The 22274-nt window shown below is 38.0% G+C and overlaps 1 protein-coding gene across 1 annotated transcript in view; it reads right to left on the reverse strand.

Moving 5' to 3' along the window:
- ATP10D (ATPase phospholipid transporting 10D (putative)) overlaps positions 1-22274 on the reverse strand; it is a 37949-nt gene that overhangs the window by 9837 nt on the left and 5838 nt on the right. The window contains exons 2-15 of the mRNA XM_059844887.1: positions 18967-19272; positions 18000-18194; positions 16835-17039; positions 12773-12858; positions 11532-11638; positions 10663-10794; positions 9710-9837; positions 9313-9565; positions 5650-5885; positions 4804-4992; positions 3313-3928; positions 3060-3166; positions 2048-2174; positions 734-918 (exon numbers count right to left, since the gene is read on the reverse strand). Coding sequence (XP_059700870.1) covers positions 734-918; positions 2048-2174; positions 3060-3166; positions 3313-3928; positions 4804-4992; positions 5650-5885; positions 9313-9565; positions 9710-9837; positions 10663-10794; positions 11532-11638; positions 12773-12858; positions 16835-17039; positions 18000-18194; positions 18967-19232 — 2832 coding nt within the window. The 5' untranslated portion in view covers positions 19233-19272. The remainder of the gene's footprint in view (positions 1-733; positions 919-2047; positions 2175-3059; positions 3167-3312; positions 3929-4803; positions 4993-5649; positions 5886-9312; positions 9566-9709; positions 9838-10662; positions 10795-11531; positions 11639-12772; positions 12859-16834; positions 17040-17999; positions 18195-18966; positions 19273-22274) is intronic.

Raw genomic sequence — 22274 nt, forward strand, 5'->3', positions numbered from 1 at the left:
TCAGAATCAATATAAGATGCTCAAAAAGTTTGTGGTATCAATATATAAAGCACACGCAACATAGAAGAAAATACATCTTCTTAAATCTTCTCATCATTTTACTTTGAAATGCAACAGTATCAAATCCTGGTTTTTACTTCTGAGCCTAGTTAGAGGGAGGAAGAGCACTTCTGCAAAAGAGGCTTAGTTATCACTGTCAAGAAAGACACTAATTTCCCAGCAGAGTAAAAGGAAAATGTTGGCACAAATCCAACTCCAAGCTCTCCTCAAACACAACTGAACTAAAAATCCTTTATTTTTTTCACTTCATTTTCCCCACAGTTAATGCTTGCCACACTATCTTTTATGGCATATACAAAATGTATTTCTTATGATACGTATAAGCAGAGAAAAAAAGAAAAATTAAAGGTCTTAGAACAATCCACTAAACCTGAGGCCATGTCAACTCCTCAGCTTACTACAGAGAGAAATTAGGAAGTTTTGATTTTTCCTCTTTTCTCTGTAGGTGATGGTGCCAATGATAAAATAATTAATCATAATGTAAGGATTGTATATAAAGAAACAGATGTTACATACATAGAAAGGATTTCATATTTTACCCACAAGGAAGAACAATACAGAAAAGCAAATGTTCTTTGATTTCTCAAGCAAACAACATCTGCTTTTCTGTATTGTCCTGTGGACTAGCCTTATTGAATTTTTCAGCAGAGAAGAAAATTACTTTTCTACTCACCCTAGTCTGTGATTTAAGAGTGAAGATTCTGTCCTCTGGTTCCAGCAGTTTACAAGCATAGGCAATGTTGACAGCTGTCTCTCTCTTGTCACCTGTCAACATCCATATTTTTATTCCAGCTTTCCGTAATGCCTGTATTGTGTCTGGAACACCCTCCTGCAGGCGATCTTCAATGCCAGTGGCACCTTAATTTAGACAAGCAGAAAGATTAGTGCTGCTGTACCAAAATGCTTCCAGAGTGACAGGACGAGCTGGTTCTCTCTTTGTACCTACATCCCAAAACAGACACGCTACCATGACATGCTTGGAACTTCCTGAAAGCAAGCACCTTGGCAGTATGAAGTTGTTTAACCTCCTTTTTTTCACTTCCATTTAATGTTAGGGCCAACCCATATTGCTTATTGTAACACCAGTGACACAAACCTGCAAGACAGCAGGTCTCCAAAGCAGCTTGACTTCTCTCTGCTGGCTTTAGTGGCCAAGGGTACCTGTATATCCTTAAAAAAGAATCAGTTTGCAGCACTGCTCTAGCTTCTCTGCAGAAACTGAAGCCAGTGAATCCAGAATTCCTTCAGTATCAAGTTTTACTGCATTTACACTAAGCAGATATGACACAAACTGAGAGAAGGAGCACCTTTACACAATAGGATCTGTCTCTAGCGTGAACTGCCTTTACCACCACAGTCAGATCTCTGCACTTTGTTTTCCAAATGTTATTTGCTGGACAGTTCTCTAAAATTATTATCCCAGACTGCCTGCAGTTTACCTTTCACACACCAACAGCAAACATTTTTTGTTTCATTTCTGCACAGCTGAATGACCTTCTGAGGAATGGTTCTGGCAGAAGCATGCCTGACTTCTCTCCATGTTATTAAAGAAGAACACAGCACAAGCACACCTGCTGTGCCACGAATGCAACACTGATAGAAAATATGCCCAAAAGTGGGGTATCTCTGAGTATTTGCACAGGCAGGCAGGTGACTTGTAATTATCATTTCATGTGTTTGTTATAATTACATTTAAAAACTCTAATGAAGATAAAAAAATACAAAATAATAACAATAAAAGAAACCTAAAAACCCCAGAACAGTAGATTTTTACAAACAACAGGAGAGCGCCATCTGTCTTCAGTGTGCTTTACAAGTAGTACAAACTTAGAAGTGAGATTTATGAAAATTCAGGAGTGATGATAAATTCTAAGTCAGTAGAAATCTATGTGTTACACAGGTTGAGATTAACACAGCTCTCTGCAAGCAAATTACAGTTATGAACATCACAGGCATTTTCCTGGGAGTTACAGTATTTTCCACCTACCAAGCAAAGTTAGTTTGGTCTCAAGCTTCATGGCAGATTCAAGCAGCAGGTCCTCCCTATTGTCAATGCTGGTTTCTGCTAAAAAACGATGATTTAACCACTCTGCATATTCTGCATCACTCATCACCTACACAGGGAGGGAAAACATAGGCATGTATCTATAATGGGTTTTCAACAGTGCATCGTAAGTGTTCTCATGGTTATTTCTGCTGTCCATATCCCGAACCTGCAAGTGCAGCTCCTGGCAGCGCATTGCTTACGTGCTCCAGAATGTCCATAGATTTAGTACAATGTTCAGAGTGTTAGACTACTTTGCCAGGCTACTCATTGGCACCCTGCAGGTTCCTAGGGCTGCCTGACAGATTTCCATTTAAATGGAAGGCAGAAAGGGCAATGGGCACAGTGCACTGCTGCTCACCTGCAGCACTGACACTGGCACAGAACCACTGCACAACTGGGTACAGCTTGATGGCTGCACAGCCACACAGCCTGCACTTTCACTTTGCATAATGCTTTGTCAAGAGGCTTCTAGCCTGTTTTAATCCCTATAGAATTTTACTTCTGAGCGGCTTTGAATTTAAAATGGAATCTCAAAACATCACTTCAGTTGTGCATCCACAGCTTGTAATACTGCAAACTGTTTGTGAAATCCAATAAAACAGGTATAACCTAATCTCTTTTCTGTGTCTGAAATTCCACAGAGGGTAAGATTCACACAAGGACACCTGCTTATGACTCCTGAAGAAAAATCTGGCTATTCTGGACAATCCCTGTTTTAAAATTAGGATGCTAAGATGCTTGGAATCCTGAACTGACAAAAATGGCAATCTAACAGATGTCAGGAACTGATCTTAAAAACTGGGTTTTCTTACAAATTCCTCCTAAAAGAACATCAGGATAAACAAAATGTGGCAATAGGAAAATCTGTTTAGAAGACATGATGTTTGTTCCATTGGTGGTACCACTGAGGCTGGTCGCAAACATTCTTCAAAATATATATTAAAAGAAATACCTTCTTAGCAATACACAGAGTGCGCAGTCCTCTTCTGGCATAATCATCCAAATGCTGCTGAGTTCTCTCTTTAATCTTCTCTTCAATTTCAGAATTATTAGTATGTACTATCACACAAAAAGAAGAGAAAGCAAACTAAACATGTGTGTTTAGGCTCAATTTAGCAGAAAATTTTGAAGGTCTAAATACATTATTGAAGTAGCAAAATGTTAAAACTTATCATTAAGGAGTGAATTACAGGTTCTGTAGATACCTTCAGATGCAGTTCTCAACAAATCCATGATGACTGAGTCTGCACCTTTTGTGTACACCACCACCTTGTTGGAGAGTGGATGCCGAACCACCACTGACATCCTTTTCCGCAGTGAATCAAAAGGCAGGATATGCAAAAGCTGAAACGTTAAAGACCCCAGACCTGCAAAGTCCACAGTTACTTGATCTGGAGTCCTAGACTGTAAAACACATTCATAAGCCCTAGCAGCATGAACCAAGGCAGCTTCGTCTGGACTCTCAGCTTCGTAACAGAGTTTTGGTATGGGAGATAATTCAATAGATGACACAGCATGGTTGGGTTCACCACCAGCAGCTACATTCACTAGATGTAGGTCTCCAGGCACTTGAGAATTTTCTGGGCTGTCAGAAGTGTGCGGTTCAGAAATCCTTTGAGCATCTCCATCCAAAGTAGGTGAAGCCAGTTTCATTCTAAAAATAGACAGTTTTCTCACAAAACTACTGGGGCTTTCAGATGATGACTCCTGTACACTTGGAAGTGGAGAAGAACTTAGTCTCCAGACTGAAAACCTCTGGAACATTTGCCTGATTTCCTCAAGAGATTTAACAGGCATCCTACTCAGTGAAGTGAGTCTCATCTGGAACACAACAGTTAGAGAAAGTATTTATGTTAAATTCTTCCTTTTTTATTATATTATGGAAGGACACCTTACCAAGTAGGTATGTTTCATAATGAAAGTAGTATTTTAAAATTTACCATGGGTTTGACTGCTTGTACTAAAGATGGCCAGCTCAAGTAAACCATATGAGTATAGTAAATAGCGTCTACAAGCTGTGAAAGTACTTCAGGTCTGAAAATTGGATGTGTTTCAAGTAGAATTCATGACTCCATGCAATACTTCTCTTCAGAACTTTCAGTAATGAACAGAGTAAGCAGGACATTGTAACTTTTTGAAGTTGTGGCACATTGAACTAAACACTTTAATCCTTGTCCTGAATTAGCAAAATACTTGTGAAGAATAAACCAACCCCCTCACACTAACTAGCAAAAAGAACTGCTAAACATTCAGTTTATGTTTATCATTTTATCATTTATGTTCATCAACTTCAGTGATTATTCTTATTTTTCAGCCAAAAATAACCTATTTGCGAAGGTAACCTGACTGTTAATGTATTATTACAGGAAGTTATACCTGTATCTAAGAAAACCCATAACTAGAATATGGAAAAAATTACAACTGCAATTTTATCTCCAAATTTGTCTTGTAAAAGTTACAAATGGTTACAGAAACAAAAAGATTGAAGCCAATTTATCAGTATTATTTTATTCATTAACTCATTGCACTCCATGGTTTTCCAGTAATTCCCTTCTTTCTAATAGGACGAAAACGCAGAGGTGAAAAGGATAATTTTTAAAATGTCAATTAATTGTATTTTTCTTTTTGTAATTGAACCACAAAGAGATCAGCTACTTGCAAATGTGGCCAAATAACCAAAAGCAAGGCCTTCTTACCTTCTGACGTGTCTGATTGGGGCCTGAGACTACCACAGTATTACAGACTGCCAGAGCAAGAAAGAAATCAGTGATATACATTGTCTCCAAAGATAACTTGCTGCTAGCTTCTTCTGATTGTAGATAGGAATGAAAAGAAATTTGACTGAACTTCTCCAGCAGCTCTCTGTCTGGTACAACATCTGTTTCCTATTATGAAATGAACAAAAGTTTCCATCAGGTTATAAACTTAGCCTCTGGAGGTTAAATCAGTTACAGATGATTGAAGTGTAGAAGCTCATACAACTTCCCTCCTGTGCTGAGTTGTAATACCAGGAAACAGAGGAATACTGGCATCTTCACTGCCTTGTACTAGACCATTGAAAATGGCAAACTTCCTGCCCAAAAAGGTAAACACTGAAGGCTTAGTTCATAACCTTAGACACTTCAACAGAGATTAAGTATGATGAATGGTATTTAGACACCTTCAGGTACAGAAGCAGAGTTTTCTCCTCACATAACCTCAAATAAGTATTGACCATATAGATATTTCCTATTAAAAGCAGAAGAAAATGCTAGAAACCTCTTAAAATAAGAGAACAAACTGTTATTAAGTCAGTAATTTCATTTGAAGTGATCATGGATGCAGAGCAGCAAGAATCAAAGTATACACCTTCATGAACCAACATGTGTCTGCAATGTCAGTTGTAAATAGCATGCAACTAAGCCATCATGACACCCAGAATTCTGGTGGAAGAGAGAAGGGATTTCTTAAATGACAACCAATCTGATCAAATGGGAGTAAAAAGAGATACCTTCATGAGTTAATTCAGAAATTTAGCATCAAACCAAACAGCTTCTACTTACAATGGGACTGCTGAAAGCCATGTGTCCTGAGTTGGGAATATCACCTGCTTCATCTTGCCTTTTGAATGCAGAGTAACTACCAGATAACCGGTTCAAAGACTTTCTGTTCAAAGGTTCACACACAGCTCTGCAGTTGTGCCCCTGACATTTTGATGTAGGGGTTGAAGAGCCACACTGACAATCAGCTGAATCCTCATCCTCTGAATCAATCTCTTGATAGGATTCCAACCTCTTTGCTAAGGAAAGGGAAAAAAAATTATTGTTCCATGAGCCAAAAGAAACATGTCCAAAACACCACCTAAAGCAAGGAATTACTTATATAGTTAAGAATAACCCACCATTTATGAAAAATTAAAACTGTAACAAGCCACCACACTGTCTTGTTTGAGCAGCATTCTACTGGATTGAATCCAAAAGAGGGAAGAAAAATGATCTGAGTTCTACATAACATGAGTCACATAGATACAGTAAAATAAACTGGAGTTACACAATCTCCAGAAGGGCACATTGATGGGAGTCAAATGCATGTTCAAGCGAAGGGAAATTGCATAGAGATAGGAAGGAAATAGCCTGTTTTTTGTGAACACTGTGGCTATCACAAGACCCAATGTCTCCATATTGTGGCAAGATGGACTCAGGCTAGGTATCAACAAAACCTTGTCAGAGATGATGGGACATATTACAATGGAATGCCTGAGAAAGCACTGAATAGGACTTTACTGGAGGTTCTGAAGAAATAAAACAAAGAATTTCATCAAGAATAATAGCAACAATTCTGTTTTAAGCCAGAAAAATGGGACCAGACTTCTGACGAGTTTTCTAGCCATTATGTTATTACGGATCAGGACTGTACGTCAGGGGTTTGATAAATACAGCTGCTAGCAGGAACTCATTCAAACTATGTTTATTGTTTCAGTACTGGACATCCCCTCAAAAAAAGATACACATTTTCTGAGTTTTTAATTGAAAAGCAAGTTTCAATAATCAAACTTTGTCTGGACATGTGTAACACCCTTGTGCCAGAGATGTAAATGCAGTTCTGTTCCTCTCCACAAATCAATAGTGTAAAGAACCTCTGTAGCAAATGGAAACTATGCTATCATGTGCTTGATTAAGAACATATCCAAGTGTTTGCATTGGAGTTCTGAGAGTGTTTGACCACATGCCAGAAGTTGAAATCTCTGGAAAGCACTGGAACTATGTACACTATTCAGCTTTCAAGTTTTACCTCTCACTGTGGAAACAGCATTCCATGAGCATACACTAGCACTTCAGTGCCTAAAATCCACAGACAGCATGGAAAAACTGTTCTGAGAGCTGTTGTGTTGCCTCTATTTCATTGAAGTCTGAATACAAACAATAGCAACCTAGCAAAAAAACAACTTTAGCATACATTGCAGACATGTCCAGCAACACCACTAATTCCCTATTTCTTTATTTCAGGTTACAGGAAAGAAGTGAAAAGCAGGATATAATTCTGTTTTATGCAAACAGAAAACCTTTCCACAGGTCAGTCCCCAGGTCTGTTGCTCTAAATGAGATGGAAATAGGTTTATTATGTCATTTACAAGTCTTGTATTTTCTACTGTCTTCTCTTTCTGCAACACAAATGAAAGAATCCTGTCCTCCATCCTGCTATTCTAATGAGTCCAAGGAAACAGAGAGACCGGAGCTTACACCTTCCTTGGCAGGCCATCTTCCTGATATCAGTATGAAACAAGAGACATGGCTCTTTTAAAAAGCAGCTAAGTGGGAACATAACAGACTGTGGCTCTCCACAACTACCAAATACAAAATCCCACACGAGGGACTGATACCTTTTACTGGAAAGCAGCACCAATGACTTAGTATGTGTGTTTGTAGAGGCAGGCTTGGACAACACACACCCATTCTGCTCTGCTTCCAGGCTATGGAAAAGCAGCATGCTCTGTCTGAAGTAACATGTGGCATCTCTCACAACACCATACTGCTCTACTGCCATGGTCCAAGAAGCACACGTCACTTTAGACAGAACACAGCCTGGGGACATCTCTATGGAGGATTATTCTGAATCACAGGCGTCCCTTTACCCCGGGAAATACAGATATAAACCCAGAAATACATATTCAGATTAGGCAGCTTCTGTGCAAAAGACTGTACTGTGTTGCACTGTAACTCTTACCATATGTAGCAAGAGCCTTGCAAACAGCAGCTCTGTGAATCTAAACAAATATAAACCAGGGCTAAAAACCAGGACCTTCAACATTCTTCAACCTGATTTTCAGGGCTCATATAATTTCTAATTTGTTAGGAAGAAATGCATGTTTACTATCCAGGGAAAAGACGGGGCACAGGAGGAAGTATTTATGTACATAATCAACACACTAATAATTTTGGAAGATAACTTTATATGAACTACTAGCAGAAGCATGTGGAGGCACACTTTGCCTGGCACACTGAGACCTGAATCAGCCACAGCTGCATCATTCACACCACTCTTGGGTTTCTTTTCTGAAAGTTTTCTTCGATTTAGGAAATGCTCTGAAAATATAATGTGCTTTTTATTGAAGTTATTCGTTCGTCAAGTTCAAAACTTAAACATTTCTTCTCACTTTGCTGTTGTCATCCTTCCCAGGACAATTATGCAAAGCCAAAGAAGCATCTGGGAACCCTCATCATAAGACTTCCAAAAAAACGTGCAGAAATTGCTGTAAAATTTGTCTGTAATATCTGGTCCCATTGCATAACAAAAGAAGGGCTGAACTGATTCATTGCTGTGGCCAGCAGAGTGTGCCTTTTGCTTGTAGTTGTGAGCAGTTCTATCTGGCAGCAAACCCATGAAAACCACAAAGAGTGTTTACTATACAGCTGTGCCTCACATGTTCACCCATCATCAGCACCTCACCCTTGATCTCATATGGAATACTTGCATTGTCCACCAGCAAAAGAGCAAATGTCTGCAGGCACTAGTACACACACATGGTAACTGTAATAAATACTTTGTGGTTTTACATAATTGATAAAATGGCTAATTAAATCATTCACATCACTCTGCCCAATTTTCTCTTCTGTCTGGAGCTGTATCTTCTCCCAGCTCCCAGAAGACTTCAAGTTGGCTCGTATGAAATACACATGTAAGATCCTACACTTCTAGACAATAAGACAGTAACTATTCATTAACACTGCTTCTTGACTTTTTGCCCAATAACAAGTAGCTGTGTAAGATCTAATTAAGAATACAACAGTCATTTTTAATGAAAGTACTTACCTTTGCAGCATTAACACATACATGGACACACATCTGTTTGACTTGTATCTTAAAATTACTGTTAAATAATGTAGTAACACTGTTAAGCATGTATTTAATTTGGGTTACTCTGTCCTCAAGAGCAGAACTATGTCAAAGTGGAGTCTTAACACATACTACAAAAAGGTGGTACACTGCTAGGACGGTCAACAGGATGTTTAAACCTTAAAATGCTAGGTAAGCATTGGCACTCTAGTTAGAGAAAAAAAAAGAAAGAGCAGATGGACAATTTTCCAATGTTCTGAGTTCTGAATATTCATGGAGAGAAACAAAACCGAGTAGGCATGACTTCTTCCACAATGAGTAAAGAATATTTAGCTCATGGTATCAAATATGTTGGAAAAACGATCCAGGTGAACAAAGGTTTAGTGTCTTACCGTTCTCCTCATGGCAATACTCCTGTCCTGCAATGCTGCATCTCCGAAAAACCATCTTATTTTCAGTGAGGGTTCCAGTCTTGTCAGAGAAAATATACTGAATCTGACCAAGGTCTTCAGCAATATTTAGTGCTCGACACTGAATAGTTGAGTCTGTTTTCTCATGGTAAAAATCAATGTCATTCTGTATTAAATAAATTTGTCCCAATTTGACAATTTCAATTGAAACATAGAGAGAAACAGGGATCAAGACCTACCAAAATAAAACATAGGGATTAAATAAAAACAAGGTCTTTGGCCAGTTACAAGCATGAAGTAGTTCTACTGAAGCCAAAGAGTTACTTCAAGGGTACAAATGAGATGAGCATATGACCCATGTTCAAAGCAGACCAGTTACCTGTAATAAAATTATCATTGTCCAGAACATATAGAAGCCTGCTAATGCTGGAGGACTCGATTTCCCATCTGGCCCGGGGATGTTAAAAAAAGGTATTTCCGAATACCTACTTAACCAAATTCCATGACCTTGAAAACAAGAACAAGATAAAGTCAATCAGTTTTATATAAAGTGTATCACAGCTCAGGGTTATTATGTTAGCTGTTACACTCTGTAGTTCTTTCTAAGCTTTTAAACTACAATTTTTTATCTTGGGTTTTTTTTCCCAACAGGAGTCCCAAGTATCAATACATACATGAAGAAACACCTTACACGCCTTCTATCTATACAACATATCTCAGAAATAAAGAAACATTAACTACACTTCACAAAAAGTTTTCTCCCTCCAAAAAAACCTGCTGGCAATTAATTTTGTTATCCTTGCTTGTCTAGGTTTTAGTCTACTAGTGAACACATCATGATGTCATAATTTTTAAGTGTAATCTGAAGAAGTTTTATTAAACATATTTTAAACATATTTTAAACCCCTTTATGATCTGTCAGAAAAGTTAGTCTGTTTAGATGTACTCAATCTAACAATTTAATCAACCCCTAATATATCAAGTCAGTACAACTCTAGTTACACTAGGTCTCTCACCACAATGTGTATATGTATCTCATGTTACCTGAAAAATCCTACAGGAAAATAGGAGTTTTGCTAAACAGTTAGTTAGAAAAAAGATAAATCAAATGGAGAAACAGGATCCAGATTGAAAAACTCACATCAGGAACACACTTTTAAACCACATTCCAGACCAAACATGACAACATGAACTTTAATCTCACAGAACTCCCAACTTTCAGGAAATTACATATGGATGAAGACTGACAAAATCAATCAGCCCCAAAATAAAACGCTAACCATTGTAGGCTGAGAAAGGAAAATAGCAGGAATCTGAGTGATTCTCACTTACCTATTGCACCAGTTAAACACATCAAAAGTAGGAGCAGAACACACCACAGAATATCAGTGTTCACTTTTCTTTCCAATTTGCTGCGCTTGTAATGAGGACCGCTGTTATTCAGCATAGCTTTGGTTTCATGACCTGCAACCAAAAAGGAGGTTGAAATTCTCTAATAACAGGTACCACAACTGCAAGTGCTTTATATTTCTAAAGCTTAGGGAAACAACATTTCTATTAAATAATATTTGAACAGCCATTATAAACATGAGTAAATTAGATTCTCATGTAATACATGAATTCTGTCCCAAAGAAAACTGAACAAGTTAAATCAAAATCTGTCATGTATATGTTAACTTTCATTAGCTTACATTAACTGTCACTAATATTCTTTCCTTTAGAAACATCATTCTTGACCCTTCCACATTATTTTAACATTTTCTACAAAATGCTACACCTGTGTTACAACTATCTGGATACATCATATTGATTAGTGTAAAAACCTCTGTCCTTTCTACAAATTGTAGAACAGAACCAGAAGAACAGCACTAGTTTCAGTTTTGATTAAGAAAAAAGTCGTAAGCAAGTCACATTTCCATATCCATTTCAAAATCTCAGTTTACCATTGCAACTAACAAGTTGAGGATGAGGACCTGCTCACACACAACAGATCTGCCCTTCCAGGAATAATCAGGGGTATCAGATTTTACTGTGAAAACAGAAACAAACTTAACTCAGATACGAATTCTTATTTTCTAGCTATGGCTGCCTTCTGCTGGATTCAAGCTTTTACTCTCCCAATTCCCCTTTGTACAATACTGTTTCTTAGGGCACACAACCATATTGTTGCAAGTCTGTGAAAGCCAGGGCAGTTCACTAACCTGCATATACCACTATGCCTACCACAGCTTCTGTGTTTCTTACTGTGCATCCTCGGAGCAGTAAATTTTCCTTGCTGAGACCCACTCGGTCCATGTTTGAATGTTCACTGCAAAAAAAAGCACCTCAAGTCAGCTGCAGGAATCCAGCAATTACCAACCAGGCTTTGCAAAGCCATTAGCAACAGATTTCCCAAAGTAGCTGCAAGTCACTGAATGCCATCCCAACATGTCTGATTGGACTTTTTATATGAATGGAGTAACAGGAAAGCAGATCACCCTTGAAAATCTGAGCCTTTGCCATCTGGTATATGAGAAGCAGGCAACACTACTGAAAAGAGACAATACTGAAAATCTAAAACCCTATCCTATTTGGATTATCAGCATCAGAAAATATTTGAAAAAAAATATTAAATCTCATCGTAAATCTCATCGTGAGCACTGTCACTCCTGTGGTATGCTTCCAGAACAGCTAGGCCCACTCTTTGTCAAGGTGCTTCCTCAGAGACTAAGATTTATATGTATTTATTTTTATTCTCAAATATCTAATGTGTCAGTGTGCAAAGGGAAGAATAAAGACATTCTAACTCTCAAAACCTGAAAACAGGTTACCCCATAAAAAAGTATTTTGTTTTCCTATTATCTGTAGAAAGTCATAAACCGGTAGGTATCACAGAATCATAGAATGGCAGGGGTTGGAAGGGACCTAAATGATCATCTAGTACCTTAAGGTCCCTTCCAACCCTAACCATGAAGGAAACTCACAACATAAACCCAGCCTGAAGAAAAGACAGAGATAGGCACACTGGTCAAAAGGAGATGGATCAATTGACTCAAGGTTACACAAAACAAATCAGAGTAGGAAAGGAAGCCAGTCCTTCCGATTTCTAATTCTAAGACACGCAGCTTGTCCAGTCAGGCTGTGGTCCAGACCAAGTACTATAGATACCATATGTTATGAAGACCAGATTTAAAACAGCTATTTAAAGTATAAAGTTTGCAAAACAACCTGAACTAAGATGTTGAAAGTATTTAATACAAAATAAAAAGCATCAGTGCCCCATCTGCTGCTCAGAAAACCCTTCTGGAGCTCTGTCTGTTGTGCTGCACTCAGAAACGCAGCGGTGCAAACTGACCTCTATCCATATCATTACTTCTTAAAGCAAACATTGCAAGATCTCCTAAAATTAGTACGAATGCCAAAGCAAACAACAATAGCTTAAAGAGCCAGCAAGCCTACTTACACAAAGCCTCGGAAATGATTGAGGTCATTGTTAGGACTTTCACACTCTATTCTACTGGAAAATTCTTCTGGATCAATTTCAGACACCTAAAGCCATGGGAAGGGAAAAAAAACCCAGAGAACTCAGACAAAATGTGTAGAACCTAAATACATTGTAAATTTAGAGGTTCAGACACTACTATCTAACAATTTAGCCTCTTATCTGTAGGTTGCTGGTGGTATTGATGGTCCCCTATCCAGTATCTGTAAATCAGATTTACACAGCATAGGACTTCCTAGTAAATATTAAACACTGTCAAGTATCTCTTGAATTACTGATATTTTGAGAACCCTGGAGAGGAAAAAAATGGGTGGAAAGATGAAGAGGAAGAAAAAAATGCAAAACCAGTAAGAACATCTGAAAGACAGAGATTTCCCACAGATTTTTCTCATTGTATGATAATGAAAAAACAGAAAGAAGAGACACTGTCTTCCCTGCAAGCAGAATTTCTTGCAAACAGACTTTTTTTTCCCAATACCATGACTAGGATGGTTTCTGTGCTAACACAAAGAAAGCAGGTAGAACTTTGCAATGATGTTTGAGACTCACAAGTACCAAAGAAAGGGCTGTTATGAAAGACCAGAACTACATATGGCAAACAAAAAGCAGGTGAGCATTTCAGTGAAAAGTCAAGTGAACCAAATCTCCTGTATTAATAAGAATGAAACATGACCAGAAGTAAGAGAAAAACCAAAAGGCCTTATCTATGGAATTACCTGCTACTGTGACTTAATTTCAATTAATGGCATATGAATATGCTTCTAGTCTCTAGTATAACACAGGTTTGCCTCTGGTATAACTGTGTCATTTCCAAGCTGAGTACCTGCCACTAACTCTTTGGAAAGTCATTTGTTCTACTCTTTAAATAAAAACCCTAATGACCAATTTAAGGTTTTAAACTCCCAAGCATAATTCTCTAATTCACAGGTGTTACTGAATATATCTTTGACATAATTACAAGTCTCTGAGAAGGCTGTACTCCATCAATTGGATGACTTCACACTGGCAGAATAGCAACTGTGAGCTTAAAACACAATCCTGTAAGTAGAATTTGAAACTCAGAAGACATCATATTGTTACAAGTGCTTTGTTAGCTTGATTAAAATTCTTTTTTTGCTATGTTTTGCTATATTGATTTGTTGCACTGCATCAACTTGAAGTCAGTATGAACAGTCTTTGACACAGATACATTCAGTCTCTTTGCAAACTTAGTTAACTGTGAAAGACCTGTCTCTCCACTGACCCTTCTCATGTTGATTTGCATAGGAGGTACCACATTTCTGTAAAATGTTAGACAGAATACTTGATGATGCTTTGCAAGAATTTTTCACTGCACACTTATTTACCCAAATAAGAACAACTCTCAAAGTGAAATAACCAAAGCAGTGAATTCTTTTCTTCTACTGTCTGGAAACATCTAAATACATATTGGTGGTGGAGCTTCTTGTAAAACACCTTGAAACAGCAAGCACTGAAACTCTGGGCATAATCTACAGTGGACACAGCTATCTGCACTCTGCCAGCATAAAAGAGTGATTACAAAAACTATGTCCAAATGCAGGTGTCTTCATATGGACACTCAGATCTTCCTGGACTATAAGTTTATTTTCTATATTTTTTCATTATAATTGTAATTTTGGCAAAGCAAACACTGAGAGTAGAAGCCTTTGTACATTTTTTTTGTGTGAAGTTTTCCTTTGTTTCCTGGCACAAAAGAGAAGATTTGAATTCTGGCAGAATTAGAAGTACTTGGATTTTGTGTAAAAGATACCTAAAGAAGGGAGACAATAAAGATGGAAACTGAGTAAGGGAGCTGGGAATGACAGGCCCTGCATCAGAAACTCACTGAAATGGGGAGATGCAGATTCCCAGGGCCAAGCCAAGCCTGCTTTCTTTGGCCGTGCTGTGTTCCTGACACACACAATTTGATAACATAGCATGGGAATGGAGTGGGTGTATGGCTAAGGTGGAAGAGGAGACCCAGGAATGCCTTTGATCAGCTTGGATTAGGCTTCCCAGAAGAAAAGAACAGCACTTGCCACTAGCTTTGAGGATGCTGCAGCCAGGACTGGATTCAGTCACTGACCATGCAGGCTAAAAGGGAACCAGCTTCTGCAGTTCTTTGCTATTTCTTATGATCTAATAGGAAATATTCACTGTTCACAGTGTTTTAGTGCTAATGACATATTAGCTTCTCCACCCCCATGAACCTGTACGTGGTTCAGCTAACCACAGGGGTAGAAGGAAAAGGAGATTAAACCCTTGCTAAGAGAAAGCAACATTTTAGTATCTTGAAAGCAGCAGAGTAATGTCAGATTGTTCACAAAATAGTTTATCATCCTCAGGAAGTCAGTCCTCTTCTGTTTTGTGTATTTCTCTTGGAATGCCAAGATGGTTGGAGACAGTGCTCTATGTTTCATTACCCACTGCTATTTAAGAAGCCTCAAGTTACTTTCCCCATTTCTTTCCTGTTGTCATTTAAGCATTGAAAATATACTACAAAAATCACTATGAGAATTTCAGCTCCTGCCTCTTGCTTTCATTTTCCCATGCCTTCTCTTAAAGGAATCCCATGTGCATCAACAGGAGCCCCACTGATAAACTTTTTCATTGTGTTTCTACTTGCTCAGTCATAAAGAAGCAGGACGTAGCAACCTTGGAAAAAGATTAAGACTCTAGTTCTTGTATTTACATGTTCTTTAATTTGGTGTTGTTTATTCCTTTACTTCTGAGGTTAAAAACTTGGAGAGGTCAGTCAACCCCTTACATGGCACTGCCAGTTTTACTCAGCCTGAGTTTACAAGGACAAATTCCCAGGCTGGAGCTCAGCTGGAAGTGCACTCGAGGTCTGTGAAACAGACCATGGCTGTACATTCAGAAACCAAGCAATCCTGACAAGAAGACTCTACAATAACTATAAATGTTTTTTTCTTATTTGATGACAAAAATGAACAGTCTTGAATGGTGAAGGAATTGACACTTCTTTTGGACAGTATGACTCTTCCTAGAATTTTGGTACAAGCTTTCAGAAAATGAAGAAATCAGTCTTTTTCTTGAGTGGAACTCAAATCAGACCTGGGTAGCTGGAGCTGGTATGAGAATTGGGCCACCTCAGTATGCTGTAAGCCTGAAGAACCATTGGAATTTTGCTTTGTGTAATAAAATGTATATAAAAAAAGGATCAAACAGTCCTTCCTGCTTTGCTGTTTTAAGATTAAATCAAGAAATAAATATAAAAACAGAAGTAAAAATAAAAGTAAGCATGTGACTGCTAGGGGACAAGAAACAGCCTTATTCATGGATAGCACATCACATCTTAGGTCTAACCATACCCACTAAGTAACGGCACTTAGAAACAACTTCTCCTCATTTCCTCACCACAGCTGTAAATTTAGAGGCAGTTCAGGTAAGTTTTACTTCCAGAGGTCTAAACACTCTAAACAGTTCTTATGGACAACACTGAAGCTCCCTGCTGTTGTTTTAAGCATGGTGTTTCAGCAACAGAACTGAAGTCTACAGAAATGCCAGAATTCTTTCATCTTTTAATACTGTCCTTTTTGTGCCAGCCTCCAGCATTCTGGCTGCTAGGCATAATGTTAAAATATTATATGGGAGTAACAAAGCATTTGCAATGTGAAGAAAGGGTGGAAAAGACAGTATCTGCTCTTTTCTTTAGGTCTTTATATAGCACAGAAATCCCTCCTAAAAAACTCCAGTTTCTCACCCATGACATGTCATACACCACAAGTAACTATGTGAGGTTTACCTGAATTGTTAATTTTGCTGGTTTTCATTACTCGAGATAGATCCATCTTTCTCTGGATTATGTGAACATGCAAAGTTTTGCTCCAAAACCATTCAAGCAACAAATTAGAACTGTGTTACCTAGTACCTTGATTTTCAGATGGGGATTGCTAAGCTACCATCAATTACGCAGTCTAGAGGGCTGAGCTGTTTGGGGTTTTTTAGTTCACCACCTGTAATGTCAACTTTCTTACCCCACTAGAAAAGCACAATTTTTACCTGCTCTGAATATCCTCTCACCACCTGTCTCTGCTTTAGATTGGTTTCTCCATCAAGACCTGCAGTTTCAATATAACAGATCCCATCTGGATCACTAGAATATAACAGCACCATGTCAGCAGGAATGATTTCATTGCGTGAAAGCCGGACGAAGTCCCCAACATTGACATTTTTCCAGCATTCATCTGTGTATTTCTTCTCTTTCCTAGAATATACAGAACAGTGATTTTTTTACAAATGCATAAGCTGAAACTGAGAAAAACCTACAGGTACTATTTGTGACGGCTACTACAACATATCAAAAGCAACATTTTCCAAAATACTTGTTTTCCCATATGGAAACAGAGCATGCAAAAAAGAAAAAAAAAACCATTCACTATACTTCCTTTATCTTTGTATTTTACATCTTAGAATATCTTTTTATGATGGGTATAAAAGAAAAACAATTATATGGGCAGCACTGATATACACTTAGAGAAGTTTTTTCATGGTTAATTTAGAATATGATGCATCTGTGTCTTTTTATCATCCATGATAACAACTGCCTAGCAGACTCGCCACTAGCAGACTCCCTGCCTGACCTGCACCCACAGTGTGTAATACTGCAGTCCTACATGGTGGAATACAGATGTTAACACTCATACTGAATGAACTGTGTAATGCACTCAAGTGGAAAACCATCTTGTTCTCTTTGGGGAAATGATATTGCTTTATGAGTACAACATGATGCTGTTAATGAGCGATAAACTAGCAGCCTTCCAATTCCATTAAGCTATTTTAGAAGAATTAAAAATACACCTTTCAAAACAAATGCTATGTTTAACAATGCTTAACTAGTCAAAGTACCTTGGTTAATACATTACAAACACACATGTGAACTCATTTGACTCAAACCAAAATTCTTTTTCCAGATTTTACACTACTATGATAACCATTTAACAAAACTGGTGACTGAGTCACAATTAGCTCCTGAGTGAACAGATCAAAATAGCCCTGCTTGAGCAGAGGGTTAAGACTAAATGACTTTCAGAGACCTTTTCCAAATTATATTATTTTATGCTTCTATAAGTATCCAGAAGGTAAGCAAAAGAGTTATCACCAACTATTTCATATAATAGTCACAGTCAAATAATAACAATAAACCACAAACACTCTTGTCTCTTACCTGCTATATACTTTGGTTACTAAATTGTTTATCTGTTTATCCATTTTGTATCTTGAGTAATCTTCCAAACCATCCTTCACTGCAATAATTGTCAGAACCCCTATCAGAGGTAGCATTGTAATTTCTTTTTGGAAAGCTTCAACTAGAGGAACCCAATTTAGGACAGCCAGAAATAGAAAATATAAATTGGCAACTCTGAAACAAAGAGAAAACACAGGATTTAACTGTGCTAGCAGGCAATGATCCTCATTCCCCCACTCCATGCTATACAGGCATTTAAGCTATCAGCGATTTATCTTTTCTTCACCCGCAATTTATGGAATAACTATCCCAAACTCTGTTTTCACTCTCCAGTCAATAGATTATTTAGCAACACAGCTGGTTAACATACATGACCAGGTAACACAGAAACCAAGAATTCTCTGTATTTTCAAAACTGTCTTCCGGGCACATGTTTTCCAGAGTGAAGCACTGGTGAATTTTGCACTCTCAAATTTCCAGGTCCTTTAAACTTAATTTTATCATCTCTTAGGAAGATGATATTCCTTTCTAAAAAGGAAGCTATCCTGTAACCTTCTTGTGTAGCTTGACAAATCCACAGTTCTCCAAGCAGAAGGAAGATGAAAAAAATTGACAAGACAGAAAGACATGTGGGAAGGGGAAAAAGACATTTGCAGGAAATAAGCTGAAAACCCCACTGTCGATTGGTGTGTGGCAGTGCTCCAAGAGCAAGGAACAGTTCAATAGTCCAAAGAAAAGAATAAGAAGAAAGTACATAAGCTAAAGAGAAAAGGATTAGCTCAATGATGATGATACTCAAGAAACTCTGGCCATATAACATGTATCTTTTCAGAAGTGATAGGTCAGCAGAAGGAATAATTTTTTAATATAAAGTAACACACACAAATGTTTAAATAAGAGGATTCAGCTTCAAAAGAATTACCACAATCAAAAAGGAGTTCCTTACCTGTGAAATTGTTCAAATAAATTCCGTGGTAAAAAATTCAATAAAGTATACCTAGTAGTCCGTATTCTGTTATTCATGTACAGTTTTGATACTTTTTCATACTCTTCTTTAAAACGTCCCAAACAGGGTATCACTATCCTATGTTTGCCAGTAGTTTTTGATGAATGATAGCACTTGCTATTTGAATTGTTGCTGCTGCATTCTCTGCCCTCTGCTGATACCAGTCGCTGCCAGCGGTATCGGGCCCAGCGGATGGGATCTGCCATTGCACCTGAAACACCTTACAGTCCCAGGAGAGTCATCTCTCTAGAAATGTTTGAAAATACAGCAAGTTACACAACAACTCTGTAAAGGCTTTCAACAAAAAGTCACAGCTACAGTTCTGAATGAATCTAGGGAAAAAAGTAATTTTCATAATGAACCCAGCCCAGACTGTTAATAGGTTATGTAAGGTCAGGAACTTCTGCTTCAAAGATTGAATTTATCTGAATTTCATCAAACCTTTCAGGATGCTATAATTTGATTACTCTGTTTTAAATGCACAATATTTTTGTAATAGCAGTCCATCCACCAGTTTCTCATGCTGAAGCATGGTGCAGAAAGGCAGACAAGCTGCTAATTCTGCAGAGAACAGCATTTTGAAAGGAATCCTCATCTCAGACACAGCAGTCCATGCTGATGATTAACAAACCTTCTTAAACTCAGAAGTCAACAATCTAATAATATGCATCTGAATACAGCCTTAGACACAAAGTGAGGACTTGCCAGTGAAGGGCACTAAGTAGCTGTTATCAATCAAACTTCTTCCAGTGAATTAAAGAGGTTTGAGAACTTTTAACAACTGACAGAGGATTAATAAATTTCATGCCAATGCTTCTCCTTTATCCACTGAACTAAGCTCCACCATTCTACCAAGGAATTTGTTTTCCTACAGAAAGCCAAAGTTCATAGCTACACTTATAGCTATATGTGTTGCTCACTTTATCAAATCACCCAATGCAGTCAGAAAAGGCCTCTGGCAGAAACCATGCTTTAGTAGAAGCTCAGAAGTGCTGGTTTTTATAACAAAGTTTTTTACCATTTGAAAGTTTTAACTAATGGTTGCTACATTTCTTGTATTACTTCTTCCATAGAACAGTTCATCGTATATTTGTTTAAAACTATAAATTGCACGAGCCTAAATCATAGTACTTCTCACTTCGGGTTACGTTCCTTCCATCTGGTACTTTACTACCTGCATAGATTCTTGCAAAATTTTTGAATAAAACCTCTTACTAAATTCCCACACAAAAATTGCTTCTAAAACTTGCTAGATCTTCCTAAAGGAAATCTCTTTACAACAGACTCTCCTGTGTGGTTATCAAACCAATCCTGACTTTGGTTTCAATCAATTCAAGCCTCTGTGGTATCTTTCTCTTCTACTGACAAATGCCACTCTGTCCTGCTCAGATTCCTCCCAAATGCTGCTCTAAATAGTAATTTTCCAAACTATCAACTTGACTATTTTATCCAGACTATCTTCTCGCACGTATCTTCCTTGATTCTTCTATTACAACTGCAGAATTCTTGACACATGAGCACAATGCCCTCAACAGGTCCTCTACAAACTGGGTACTATTCATATCTCCACAACAACCCATTCTGTTCTGAAAAAGGAGATACTTCAAACTTCCTAAAAAGTCAGGATTTCTGTGTCACAACTAGAAAGCTTTTCTCTAATGCTTATCTGGCCTCTTCATATCACCAAATCAAGATGGGAAATTTTTGTCCTATCACCATTAGATGTGGTAGCTATTGACTGTCATGGTGTCTTGGAAGACTGTAACTATGTACATGAAAATCATGTTCTTTAGAAACCATGACCTGCACATGAAGGAGAGAAAAACCCCACCAAAACCTCCATATAGCATTTCCTCTCAGCATCCCCTGGCAGTACCCTACTGTGCATCCAAGGCCCTTCTGCAGTGCTGCCCCAGACATCATAAGGGACCAGTCTAAGGAAATGGCTTTCCTTTTTTTCTCAGTCCTAAACCTTGTGGTCCCAGTAATCATCAGACTACCAAAGGTTGCAAAGGAATGCAGCTTTGTCTGGGACTTCTTAGAGAAGCAAGAAAGAAGAGACTGTGAAGATCTTTTAAAACACATGGCATCCTCTTATTTTCACAGACCGTGGAATCTTCTGTCCTTGCTTCCTCTAATCCTTGCTGCTCTAATCCTACTCCCAGAGAGATTGCCCTCTGCATAGAGGTTACTATGCCATTTCATTCAGGGTCAGCCTTTCCTCCAGAAATGGGAACTCACATTTAGAAGCAGCTACTTCACACCAACGAATCACAGTAAATGTATGGCTACCACACAGTCTCACATACGAACACTGATCTGTACACACTTGAAAGAGATGCTTCAGTTAATTTACACTGGGCCTGAGAACAAGTCTAAAGATTGAAAGGTCTTCAAAAATGTTTAGGGACTGCAGAACATACTGCTAGTGGAGTCTATACATGCCTATGCAGATTTCAATATACCTAGAGCTCACAAACCCCCAAATTAACACAGATCCATCTAAAAAAGTCAGGACTGAATTAAAGAACAAAGTACTGGAAATTAAAGAATTTTAAAAGATGGCTGAAAAGAGGTAGGTTTGCTGTTTTTCCTGCAATCACAAATTTCGGCAGTTCAGTGATTAAAAAAACCCCAAATTTCTGGATTTTTGATGACATCCTTAAGGCTTGGCCATTTTGAAGAACCAACAATTCTCCTTAACTGTCTCTGCTGTGACAAATCAGTAATTGTAAAACAGATTTTGTACAGTGGAGGGCCTTTTCAAATAAATGTTTGCTTTAACTAAAAATAGGCTGGATTATCAGGGAGAGTTTTACCACAATTTCTTCTGTTAAATTTTTCAGACTCTTTCAAGCTTTCATCTTTAGCATGAATCATACAGGGTGTGTCAATTAACCACACTTTTGCCCAATAATCTGACATATCTCTACACACTGTAACAGTGTACAATGACCTAGGAGCAAACTTAAGTAAGTAAATGCCAGGAAATTTCCCAAGATATCACCAGCCAGATATCTGAGAGCAGGTTACATCTGTAGTGAAAATCATGTTTGTTTTCATAAGACCAGGCAAACAACCATCTGATACTGATGAAGAAGGAAGGAATTCTTTCTTGATCTCCCAGGGCTAATGGGAATGAAAAAGCTTAAACAGGAGATCCTGTTCATTCAGTGAAAATTATATAGGCAAAATAACCTATACAGCTAAAATACACCTCACAAATTTCAAAATGTTCTAAATATTTT

Source organism: Haemorhous mexicanus, chromosome 4, assembly GCF_027477595.1.
Source record: "Haemorhous mexicanus isolate bHaeMex1 chromosome 4, bHaeMex1.pri, whole genome shotgun sequence".
In the NCBI taxonomy this organism is placed as follows: Eukaryota; Metazoa; Chordata; class Aves; order Passeriformes; family Fringillidae; genus Haemorhous; species Haemorhous mexicanus.